Source organism: Xenopus laevis, chromosome 5L, assembly GCF_017654675.1.
Source record: "Xenopus laevis strain J_2021 chromosome 5L, Xenopus_laevis_v10.1, whole genome shotgun sequence".
NCBI lineage: Eukaryota > Metazoa > Chordata > Amphibia > Anura > Pipidae > Xenopus > Xenopus laevis.
Window position 1 is genome coordinate 18189609 of NC_054379.1, and position 13354 is coordinate 18202962.

Sequence of the window (13354 nt, forward strand, 5' to 3'; positions counted from 1 at the left end):
GGGAGGCTCTCTGCAGTAGGGGATTTGGGGGGCTGTTTTGCACGTACCACCAGAGCTGCAGATGCACCTGAGGCAGAAGCTGATTCACAAGAAAACTGAGATTCATCATCAGATAGGTCAGTGTTACAGGCAGTATCAGGTGCAGATTTGGCAGCTACAGGATTAATTGCAGGACTGAGCGCAGGTGTCTCGTTACCTGCTGAATCCTGAGGTTTAGCCTCCCCAGTAAGAGAAAGCTTAGCAGCAACAAAAATGATCTTTCCAGTTTGAATCACAGCAGCACCTTTCTTCTCCCCAAATGAACTTTCCCTTGCTGCACAGACATCATGGGGAGTTTCTGGCACAACATCACAAGTAGCTGGAATAGTCTGACTATCAGGCTTACAGGGGATGCTGGGAAACCTGGATCATCTTGCACTTTATTCACAGGTGAGTCACACACAGCTTTAACCCCAACATTGCTATCACATTCAGTGGGGGGAACTTGGCTACTAGAAGCAGGGCTTACAGGGGATACTGGGAAACCTGGACCATCTTGCATTTTATTTACAGGTGAGTGAGATACAGTTTTAACCCAAGTGTTTCCAGCTGACGCAGTGGGAGTCATTTGGTGCCAGATGCAAGGTTTACAGGGGATGCTGGGAAATGTAGTTTACTCGCAGCTTTAACCCCACCTTGCTTTTTCCCCACACAATGTGTCTTTTGCCTTCACATTTCCTTCTCCCTCCTCTGCAGTGACATCAGGTAAAGCACCCACAGAGGCAGAACGTTGGTGTTTCTTAGCATTATTAGAAAAGGATTTACTACTCATGGTTTTTGCACCAGATCTTAAAGTGCAAGTTTTCTCCTTCTCCTCAGCTGCCCCAGGGGTCAGATTAGCTGCACCTCTTTGTCTCTGCCATGTCCTCTCACTCCTCCTCACTTCCAGCTTCTGAGTTCTGCCAGGCAGGTTGCAGGGCCTGGGGCTCCATATTGTTCTCACCTGCCTGGGCTTCCACTGCACCACAATGTCTGTGGGATCCAGCTGGGGAGTCCTCCATACTCACTGCCTGGGAAGCAACCCCAGCAGCTGACAGTTGTTCCACAGATCCAAACTCTGAGATGTTAGAGCTTGAATCAGGCTGCAAACTTTCCTCCAGGCTAGGCCCTAAAGCCTTGGCCTGGAGTACTGAAGCAAGCTCCACAGAGCCACAAGATTCTGGTCTTATGCTGGTCATGCAAAGAGATCAGATTGCACACCTGCTCTCTCTTATTTCCCTACAGAAATAGTGATTGATGGCACTAGAAAGGTACCTAATATATAGAGACAAGAAGAAAGTGTTGGAAGGGTTACTGCCTGCTCTGCTTCTTTGCTCCTTTAAAGATTATCCACTAAGTACACTTTGAATAAACACCACCCTTCTGTTAGTTAGATTCTTCATTCCAGGCTGGTTATTTGGAAGGAAGAGTAAATGCACGGATGCACTGAGCCAATCTTGAGAGTGACGTCTTTATTTAATGTCTTCCAGAACTTCGGGATCTTGGATCTGATCCTCAGATGGGCTAATTTTAGATTTCCTGTCAAGCAGCCGGGCGTATTTTCCTTCTGCCACACTATGCCATCGTACAAGTGCCAGGCTCCCTTATAACAGACGCAGCTTTTTCATTCCAGTTGTCAGAGCAGAACAGAATCATCACTTTGCTGTTACCCATCATCAGGTTATCTGATTTATTATCACCTACACTGTCGGATAATAACATGGAGATCACAGAGGCTGACCCAGCATGTCACATAACAGCCAGTATATTTTGGGCTCATACAATTGACCAAGAGTACATGAGTTAGACACCGATATCTGCCCCTGAATAGGCACCTTAAGTCTCCACATTAAGTCTCCACAGATTCCAGTTTACAGATGGCAGTTTGTGTGTGGCCAAAGGCAACCAACCACTAATGAAAAAACGGATCAGGGCACAATAAGTGAGGATTTACTTTAACAACATAAACCTCAGTACCTTAGTAATTAGCACCTGATCAATGACAGCAGTATATTACAGGACCCCAGTGGCAGCATTCAGGGGCTGCACTGTGTTGCTCTAAACTGGTTTAAAGCTTTTGTTTTATTTTGATAATTTAATTGTATTATATTGCTAATAAAATGCATCCAGAATTAGGAATCCCCAAGCCCCCCTTATATATTGACAGTGGGAATACCTGATCCTGTTTATTGCATGGGACTTAATAATTACTCCCATACAGTATATCTATCCCCAATGGAACTGGCCAATGGTCTTCCACTACCCTGGACCCTGGTATTTTCAATCCTTTGCTATCCTGTAAGGGGCAGTAAGAAAGGAAAATGCAGTCTGTTCAAGCCTGGAGGGACCACAATACAGGTATGGGATCAGTTATCTGGAAACCCATTATCCAGAAAGCTTTGAATCATGGAAAGACCATTTCCTTCATTCTTCATTCTATCTAAACAATAGAAATTTTAAAAAATAATTTCCTTTTTTCTTAAATAATTAAAACAGTAGCTTGTACTTTATCCCAACTAAGATATAATTAATCCTTATTGGAGGCAAAACCAGACTATTGGGTTTATTTAATGTTTAAGGTACAAAGATCCGGGGCGTGGTTAACTAGCGATGTGAGCGGACGTCTCTTTGCTTAGCTCCGTAGCTCGCCTACTGAATCCGGTAAAATATCCTGATTTGAGTGGCATGAACCCAGCCATTTGACTCATCTATCTCTACTGAACCTAGCAGATGGGCAAGAAGAAGCCACAAGCCGCTGAATCTTCTGATATCAGAGCACATCTCCGCACCGCCACGAGGCCCGCCAAGATGGCGGAACTACGCAGTGCCGCTCCTCAGAAGGAACAACCTGCTCCCTCCTCTCAGCCACCTCTCGATGCTTCAGGGGATCGCTCGACATCTGACGATACGGAGTCGGGGGTGACATCGGCCCCAAACTTCTGCGCGTCACAAGTAGGTGATCCCTTGGGCGTAACGGAATCGTTGCGGCCTGATGATTTAACCTTGGCTGAAGTGGTTACAGTCCTGAAGGCCACTATTCAAACCTGCCATATAGCCACAATGGCTAAGGTCGAGGAATTAAAGGTGGACTTTGCAATACTTCGACAGGATGTGCAGAAAGTGAGAGAACGCACTACCGAGGTTGAGAGGAGGGTGGGGGGCCTAGAGGACCTTTGCAACCCTTTACCTGATCGCGTTGAACAACTGCGTCACAGGCTTGACGCTGCGGAGGCCAAAGCTGACGATTTGGAGAATCGGCTTCGCAGAAACAATGTAAGAATTGTAGGCTTTGCCGAAAGAGCTGAAGGCCCAGATGCTACCAAGTTCTTGGAACGATGGCTCCAGCAGGAGCTTGGTTCAGAGACCTTTTCCACTGCTTTTATTATTGAAAGGGCCCATCGTATCCCAGGCAGACCGCCACCCCCCTGGAGCCCCTCCGCGGCCTATTATTGCACGGTTTTTGAATTTCAGAGACAGGGATGCCGCACTTGCTGCTGCCCGTCGCAAAGGGGAACTACGGTTTGAAAATGCTGTTATCTCCTTGTACCCTGATTTCTCTAATGATCTACGTAAGCTGCGACAACAATTCACGGCTGTTAAACGGCGTCTCAGGGACTCCGGTCTCCAATATGCTATGCTCTACCCAGCCAAGCTCAGAATTTCAGCGGAAGGGCGCAACCACTTTTTTACTACTCCTACTGAAGTCTCCAACTGGCTTGACCAACAACCACCAGTGCGCAGACAGCCCTAAGTTCTCCTGCCTCAATCTTGCAGCAACCCTGCCATGTAGTTTTGGTTTGGTAACGTATTTGCCTTCACACAACCCTCAGGGGTACCCTCCTTACTTGCCACTCGATATCACCTGGCTTAAGTGGGCCTACGGAGCTACAAAAATGCACAGGCCCTGCTACATTCTCGGTGCTTTAGCACAACTTTTGTTATTTGATATCGTCTAGTTATATTGATGCATACTTTCATTGCATTTTTTTTTTTTGATCTGCTGGTTAATCAAACTTGGTGTACGATTTGGGTACACCCTCCTTGGTTGTAATATGTTTAGGGTACAAAACTTCTCCATTTTTGGGAGAAGTAGGGTGGGAAATGTTGGTTATTTTGTGTCTTCCCTGTCCCTCTTTGCTGATTTTTCTTTTCTTCTCTTTTCCTTCTGCCTTTTCTTTTCTGCTCTGTATCTCTCTTTGGGGGGGAGATGGTTCATTGTTATGTTTTTTATGCTATGACGATGATAACTGCTATATCTTGGAATGTTAGGGGGCTAAGTTCTCCACTGAAGAGGTCCTTGGTATTCAGCTTCTTACGTAAACGTAACCCCCATATAGTATGTCTCCAGGAGACTCACTTATCTCAAACTACTAATTCCAACATCCTCAGGAAACCCTGGCTTGCACAGTCCTACCACACTGCCTACTCAAACTATTCTAGAGGTACCGCCATATTGATAAATCGGTCACTCCCCTTTCAACTCCTTCACTTAAAGAACGACCCGGAGGGAAGGTTTACCCTTATTCGAGCCTCCTTAGCTGGTACACCATATATTCTGGTTAGTATATATGTCCCTCCTCCATTCCAAGATGTGCTGTTATATGAGTTACTTCAACATATTGCGGACCTGCCTCTTGGTCCAACTTTGATCCTTGGGGATTTTAATGCAGTCATGAATGGGGAGCTGGATCGCTTATCTCTGTCTACTTTAGGTAGGGCCGATCCTGGTGGTCTGAGAGGATGGGCATTGACCTCAGGGCTTATAGATGTGTGGAGGGAGTGCAATCCCACCACGAAGATGTTCTCTTGTTACTCTAGGGGTGCAATGTCGAGGATTGATCTCGCTTTTGCCTCTCCTGACTTATCTCCCAAAATTATTAAGGCGGAGTTCCTTCCTAGGGGAATCTCTGATCATGCTCCGCTGCTGATTACATGGGCTCTGTCTCCAGATCCTAGAAATAGGGTGTGGAGACTTAGCCCGCACTGGATAACCCATCCAGATATCCAAAAAACAATACAAAACTCGCTCACTAACTATTTTCGTGACAATATTAATACAACCTCCTTGCCTTTGGTTTGGGATGCAATGAAAGCTTTTATTAGAGGTGAGTATATTTCAGCTATAGCTTTTACGAGGAAGAAATTGGCTTATGCTTTGACTGAAGCGGAGCGGGAGTTGCGGGAGGCGGAGGCGAGATATACTCGTACCCCTACTGAACATTCAAAAGACCAATATGTTGTGGCCCAGAGGCTGTACACTCAAATTCAGTGGAAGACCGCCCATAAAAAACATCTGCACTACAAATTTGCCCTCTATGAGAAAGGGGACAAAAATGGTAAAATGCTAGCTCTGTTGGCAAGGGAGGAACAACCTAGGACAGCTATACACGCATTACAGCTAGATGATGGCACGCTCCTTACAGACCCATCTCAAATTAATCAAAGTTTAGCAGATTATTATCAAGCCCTATATACTTCTAGAATTAATAAGCACCCTACTGAAGTTCGAGCCTACCTCCACCAACTGGGTCTCCCAAATCTCCCTCTGGAGTATAGAGAACTCCTAGACCTCCCAATACAGGAACAAGAAGTCCTGGAGGCCATAGCTACACTTCCATCTGGCAAACCCCGGGCCCCGATGGTTTACCCAACGCTTGGTATGTTTCGTATGCGGCTACTCTAGCTCCATATCTCACTGAGCTATTTAATCTTTCTTTAACTTCGGGAATTCTCCCGCCGTCCTTTGCAGACGCCACGATAGTTTTGATTTTAAAGCCTGGTAAGAACTCACTACATCACTCCTCTTACCGACCCATATCACTTATCAATTCGGACTCTAAAATTTTAACAAAGGTATTAGCCAGACGCCTCAACCATGTTATTCAGTCACTAGTTGCCCCTGACCAAGTAGGCTTTATACCTCACAAAGCGGCAGATTTTAATCTTAGGCGGCTGTACACTAATATTGTTGTGCCCTCTGATAATTCAGGTACTAGAGCCATTGCATCCCTCGACAACGAGAAGGCATTTGATTCGGTTGAGTGGGTTTATTTGTGGGAGACTCTGAAAATGTTTGGTTTTCGGAAAAATTTTTTGACATGGCTGAGGGCGATATATAACAACCCTAAAGCCAGAATACTGTCAAATCTTGAACTATCTGATCCGATAACACTAACCAGAGGAACTAGACAGGGTTGCCCTCTATCGCCTGGTCTCTTTGCACTAGCCATGGAACCACTAGCATGCCTTATTAGAGATAGCACAGGAGTTCGGGGTTTTGAACTGGGTAATCTTAGGGAGAAAATATCCTTATTCGCAGATGACACCTTACTTTATTTACACGACCCGGGCCCCTCACTAAAACACGTCTTAACCCTAATTGATAATCACACCCTGTTCTCGGGCCTCAAAATTAACTGGACTAAATCCTCCCTACTGCTGTTAGATCCGAAAGCTATCGAAGTACTTGACTCTTCCCTTCCTTTAACTCGGGTAGATACATTGAAATACTTGGGGATTCATATCCATCCGAATTTGGATAAATTTAAATCGTTGAATATAGACCCCCTCATGGATTCTCTCCAAAAGACAGTTGATAAATGGCTCAAGCTTCCCCTATCTTTAATTGGCAGGATAAATCTGTTTAAAATGAAGTTCCTCCCCAAATTCCTTTATATATTTAGACAGTCACCGGTGTGGCTACCAGCTTCCTTTTTTAAGTTTCTTAGAACGCAACTTAACAAACTCTATTGGTCTCCGGGAGCTGCTAGGGTTAAATACACTGCCCTGACATCCTTGTCACAGGAGGGCGGTCTTGCTGCCCCTGATATGTTTGACTACTTTATAGCAGCCCAACTGACACCTTTGAGGTGGTGGCAAACCCCAACTCCTGAAGATCCAGTGACGCTTCTCGAAGCTCAAATAGTAGGGTCGCTTGAAGGGTTGTGTAATTTGATTTATAGAAAGGCTTCTTTCCCTATCAGGGCTACTCCAATGATGAAAAATGTGGTTAAAGCTTGGCAGCTGGGTAATAAGAGAATAGGTGCTGGTACCCAGACTCTATCTCCTTATACTCCATTATGGTTTAACGGTAATTTGTCACAACTCCTTACTGTACCTGACCCTCAACTGTGGGCCTACTACAATGTGAAATATCTGGGTGATTTGTATTTGGACAATACCCTCTGTTCCTTTCAACAACTTAAGGACAAATTTGACCTACCTAATGGTATGCTTTTTCGGTATTTGCAGTTGAGGCATGCTCTCACTCAACAATTTCGGTCTGCTGACCCCAGGATTGAACTTTCCCGTCTGGAGACCCTTGTACGTAAGGAGCACCTACCTAAACCACTTTCTGCGATATACTCTCTATTGCGCACCAGTTACCAAACCACAAGGCGGGATCTGCTGCAGAAGTGGATTGTCAATATTCCGGATTTAACAGTGGAGCAATGGTCCTATATTTTGGCTAACTCTCTTACCCCCTTGATAAGATCCAGGGACCGACTTATCCAATTCAAATATTTGCACCGTGCCTATTATACCCCCTACATTCTACATAAAATGAATCCGGCTTTCCCGGATAAGTGCAACAGATGCAATAGCCCTAATGCTGACTTTTTTCACATGGTATGGGACTGTGCCCAAATTCAACACTTTTGGGCGGAAATTGCTGATTATATTACTCAACTTATGGCTATGCCAGTGGAGTTCCATCCTGCTGTTTTACTCCTAAACTACCTACAAGATACTACGTCCTCACGCTCTGAAAGGACTCTGCTCACTTTTCTCCTGTTCCATGCGAAACGGGCAATAGCCTTAAAATGGAAAGATGAGAGTCCTCCTACCCTATCTTTCTGGATAGCTCAGGTGGAGCAAACGTTGCCTGTTTTGGAACAGATTTATTATGCTAGGGGGTGCCCCACGAAATTCAATAAAATCTGGACACTTTGGATATTGCGCAACGAAACATATACAAATAGAACTGTAACTGTTCCCACCCAACCAATGGACTGGCTTGTTGCTCCCAACTAGACCCTAGTTGACTTGCACCAATTTTTTTTTTCTTTTTACCTGTTCTAATTATTTCCTTTGCAGGTTGGTCCACCCCCCCCCCCTACCTCTACTCTGTGCTGCTCTCTCTTCCTTACTTTTTCTCTCTTTCTTTGCTCTTGTCACTTAATTCTATGTTGGGGATCCCATGGTTGTTAATTAAAAATGGCTTACAGAGCAGCTAAATGCAATATACCTGTAACAATTTTTCTCCGGTCAGTACTACATTTTGTATGCCTCTGTAAGTTGATCTACAAAATAAATACCTTTTAAAAAAAAAAGGTACAAAGATCCAAATTATGGAAAGATTCATTATCTGAAAAACCCCAGGTCCCGACAATTCTGGATAACAGTTCGTACCATCACTGCTATTATACGGACACAGTCATCTACACTATAGACTGCACAGCATTACTGGCAAATAATTAATGTATTTATATATATTTCTATGTATATAATCGCTCAGAGACCATCACTAATTAGAAGTCAGAAGTGCTCTTTAGGGACACAATACTTTTATAGATCACTTTTATAGATCACAAATGAAAGTGAATATTACAGTGTTCTGTTCAGTATATTTAATACTGTTAGCCATTGATTTAGCCAATATATCATCACTATAATGTCAGACTAGGTATGTGCTGTGCTGCTGGTTTATAGTAGGGCTATGAGTGCAGATTTTTTGGGTTAGCACAAATAACATAGTGAAGGGGATCTGCACCCAAACACTGTTTATTGCCCAATGAAAGAGAGAGTCATTCTAAGCAATTCTGTATTTTGCACTAAGGCAGAGAATTGTATAAATGCCTGGAGGCACCTGAGCAGTTCCAGAGCCAGACAGGTGGCAGGAGTCGGCTCTGACTCACTGTAACTTGCCTTTAGCTGAACAAATGACCTTGCCAGTGCCAGTAAGCCTGCATGTATGAGGTTTATTTTAGGACATTCTACAGATATTACTTTGCCCTGCGTATGTGATTCACTAGGTCACTTCTCCGTTATACCAAGGGTTTTACATGAGCCTCCTGCACAGATTGTCATCCTTTCTGCTCCTTCCCTGCCCTATGCTCTCTGTGTGTGCCATACTCTGCCTGCCATATGCTCCCTGTGTGTGTGTCATACTCTGCCTGCCATATGCTCTTTGTGTGTGTCATACTCTGCCCGTCCTATGCTCTCTGTGTGTGCCATACTCTGTCTGCCATATGCTCCTTGTGTGTCATACTCTTCCTGTCCTATGCTCCCGGTGTGTGCTTACTCTGCCCGCCTTATGCTTCCTGTGTGTGCCATACTCTGCCTGCCCTATGCTCCCTGTGTGTACCATTCTCTGCATGCCCTATTCTCCCTGTGTGTGCCATACTCTGCCTGCCCTATTCTCCCTGTGTGTGCCATACTCTGCCTGCCCTATGCTCCCTGTGTTTGCCATACTCTGCCTGCCATGTGCTCCCTGTGTGTACCATGCTCTGCCTGCCCTAAGCTCCCTGTGTGTGCCATGCTCTGCCTGCCCTATGCTCCCTGTGTGTGCCATGCTCTGTCTGCCCTAAGCTCCCTGTGTGTGCCATACTCTGCCTGCCCTATTCTCCCTGTGTGTGCCTTACTCTGCCTCCCCTATTCTCCCTGTGTGTACCATACTCTGCTTACCCTATGCTCCCGGTGTGTGCCATACTCTGCCTGCCCTATGCTCCCTGTGTGTGCCATACTCTGCCTGTCCTATGCTCCCTGTGTGTGCCATACTCTGCCTGCCCTAAACTCCCTGTGTGTGCCATACTCTGCCTGCCCTAAACTCCCTGTGTGTGCCATACTCTGCCTGCCCTATGCTCCCTGTGTGTGCCATACTCTGCCTGTCCTATGCTCCCTGTGTGTGTCATACTCTGCCTGCCCTATTCTCCCTGTGTGTGTCATACTCTGCCTGTCCTATGCTCCCTGTGTGTGCCATACTCTGCCTGTCCTATTCTCCCTGTGTGTGTCATACTCTGCCTGCCCTATGCTTCTTCTAAACGAGCATGCAGTGGGGGAAGGGGGGTTGCAGAGACTTGCAAGCAGGACCGCCTTTGCTCGCCGGACCCTCCAAACATTTTTCTGGTAGGGGGGCCTGGTGCGCTCTTTTTATGTCCCTGATCACAACGCCAAGAATACAGGCAGTCGGACTGAGGACTGCATCAATGAACTAATGTGGTCCTTAATCCGATGGGATTTTTAAACCTGCCTAATCTATATCTGACCAATTTTTGGAGAATCAGAGGAAGCCTGCAGAGGGCCCCATACACTGCCCAATAAGCCCCCAATGTAGTCTGTCGGTAGCTTATATCAGCCAGTGTATAGTCACCTTTAGTCGCTCTTCTTCGTACTTTCTCTGTTTCATTACTGCCATTATATATTTATATATAGTGATCATATCCCCCTTAACTGCCTCTTCTCCAGTGTAACTGATTTCTCATTAAAGAAAGAAAGACACGGGCAAGTAGTTCGGGGAGATTAGTCACCCCAAAGAAGAGGCGATTAGTCGCCGGGTGACTAAATCTCCCCGAATCTCCAGGTGTGACCTAACCCTTATAAGCTTAGTCGCTTTGCTCTGTACTTTCTCTATTTATTAATATTTGAGTACTAGAACCCAAAACTGCACAGCGTATTCTATATGGGCCTTACCAGTTATTTGTAAAGGGGAAGTTCAAAACCTTGTTTGACCTTGAAGCTGTTGAATGGCATTACTTACTAAAGCTGAATTTATTATCTACTATCAGTGCCCCCAGGTCCTTTTCTATCATGCATTTGCCTAACTTAGTCAGGAAGCTCAATTAACTGGTAATTGCCCAAAAGAGACTGATGATTTTTAGCTCTGTGCTAATTTGTGGATCTAATAGTCTGGAATATTGAGTGAATTCCCTGCTGAGCACTTTGGGAGGTCAGACAGATGACTGTCTAAATGTTCTTTCCCTCGGGAGGAGGCTGGTGTTTGAGATGAGATATTATAAACTGGCTGAGCAGCTTCCTATAGTACCGGTGTTGTTAACCACTGAAATACAATATGTACATTAAGCCATGAAAGGGACTGCACTCTCCTGCATGCGTCTTACATTATTTACACGGATTCACCCAATAAACTGCCTTTAATAGAGGAGCTGCGTATTGTACAGACAAACATTTGCCCTTGGAACACGGCACCTCATTCATATTAAAGGAACAATAGGATATTAGTGGAGGGGGGGTTTCAGGCAAAATAGAAACTGAAGGAATAGCTTATTGTATGCCCAGAACATCCCTTCTCTGTATATTTGTGTTTATACCTATGGGTAGGCACTGCCATATTGTTTTCCATAGTATGAGGGTATAGCTTCATAATAGCTATAAATAATGAGCTCTAACTATAAGAATAAACTCTATTTATTATTGCCTATAACCATTGCCTTTCTACTTACTCATCAGACAGGTGATGAATAGTGACAGGCTGTCGGTGCTTTTAGGTTGGGCTGCTATTTATGAAACTGTTTTGCAAATATTTTCTCCGCCACCAAAGTTGTGGCGTAACTCAGACGCTGAGTACTCGCTCTTATGGACATACGCAGTGTGAAAACAAATTTGCAATTCTGTTTGCACATTAAGTACACCACTCTTATCCAGCTTTATAAATATAACCATGTGCAGGGCAAATATTTTCACTGTGCGACGTTTAGAAATAAGCCCCACTGTGTCTATAGAAAGATCTATGTGTGGAGGGGTCTTTCTGTTCAGTCTTTAGTGTCCATGTGGGGATTAAATATAATAATTATACAGGTGTGGCATCTGTTATTCGGAAACCCGTTATCCAGGAATCTTTTCCCATCTCCCATAGACTCCATAATTATGTGTGAGCCCTTGTGTTAATCCCCATAGGGTGCACGCATGACAATAATCATATTCATGTTTATATAACAAAGAGCTCACACTTGCAGCAGTATATCATTGTGTATATACAGAGAGGTGCACATAGATTGTAAGATCATGATTGATCCTAAACACTATGGGAAATATAGTGATAACCACCTGAATTTGGGTTGCCACCTGTTTGGTTTTGACCTGAACAGTCCGGTTTTTTTAAGGCCTGTTGGGGTCTCAACTTTCTGTTCAGTTTTCAGCCTTGTGAAACCCGAACAATAATCTGGCCAATATATATATGAAAACCAATTAAATACAAAGATACTCACCTTGACATGGCTTAGTCATTATTTATCAGCTTCAGTTAATTTCTTGTTATTACAGAATCAAAAATAAATTAGCATTGCTATGTTTCAAATCTTTCTGGATAACTGATTTCTGTATAATAGATTCCATACCTATAGTTAAAGGATTGGACTTATTTATCAGGCAGAATACATAGATGTAGGGTTTCCAGCCGTATGGGTTTCAACTGGGCATCTCAGTTTGTCAAAGGGCTGTCTGTTCAAAACTTTCTGTCCCATTTTAAACATTGCGAAAACTGGATAGAAATCCAGCCAGTTGCATACTGTATAAGTGATGCAATAACCCTGACCCATCATCATAACTCCACGACATCATCTCTGATGTCATCATGCCAAACCGAACATCACTGCTCCACCCCCAATGCTATCTGCCCTGCCCCCTTTGTTTGGGTTTAGCCATTGCAAAGCTGACAACCCTAACCTGAATGGAAGCACCTTCTCTTGGCATCATCATTATATATATATATATATATATATATATATATATATATATATATATATATATATATATATATATATACATATATATATATATAAGCATAAAGAAAACCGCACCAACAGGTCTTTATACAAAAATAGAAAAACTTTTATTGATCAATGTTTCGGCTCGCTGGACCGCTGGAGCCGTCTTTTTTTTTTTGTTCCTGAAGACGGCTCCAGCGGTCCAGCGAGCCGAAACGTTGATCAATAAAAGTTTTTCTATTTTTGTATAAAGACCTGTTGGTGCGGTTTTTCTTTATGCTTATTACTATTGATATATATAACCAGCACACAGGCATTTCTCTTTGGTTTTCCGTGTGCACTGTGTCTAAATTTAACATATATAAGAAGATATATAAGAAAACGAGTTGCTGGTGCACACAGTAAACTGCATTTGTGCCTGTGTGCAAGATCAAAAAAAACATATAAACTTCAACTCAAAGAACCGCACCATCCAGGACTTTCAATGTTCAATAAAGTGAAAAATTTATTATCAACGTTTCGGCTCTGTGTCTCTGTGTCCTGAAGACGGCTCGAGACACAGAGCCGAAACGTTGATAATAAATTTTTCACTTTATTGAACATTGAAAGTC

The 13354-nt window shown here is 43.9% G+C and overlaps 1 protein-coding gene across 1 annotated transcript in view; it reads left to right on the top strand.

Annotated features, from left to right (window-relative positions):
• The first annotated feature begins 235 nt into the window (after nucleotides 1-235).
• LOC108716490 (protein stum homolog) overlaps nucleotides 236-13354 on the top strand; it is a 43304-nt gene continuing 30185 nt past the window's right edge. The window contains exon 1 of the mRNA XM_018262665.2: nucleotides 236-429. Coding sequence (XP_018118154.1) covers nucleotides 327-429 — 103 coding nt within the window. The 5' untranslated portion in view covers nucleotides 236-326. The remainder of the gene's footprint in view (nucleotides 430-13354) is intronic.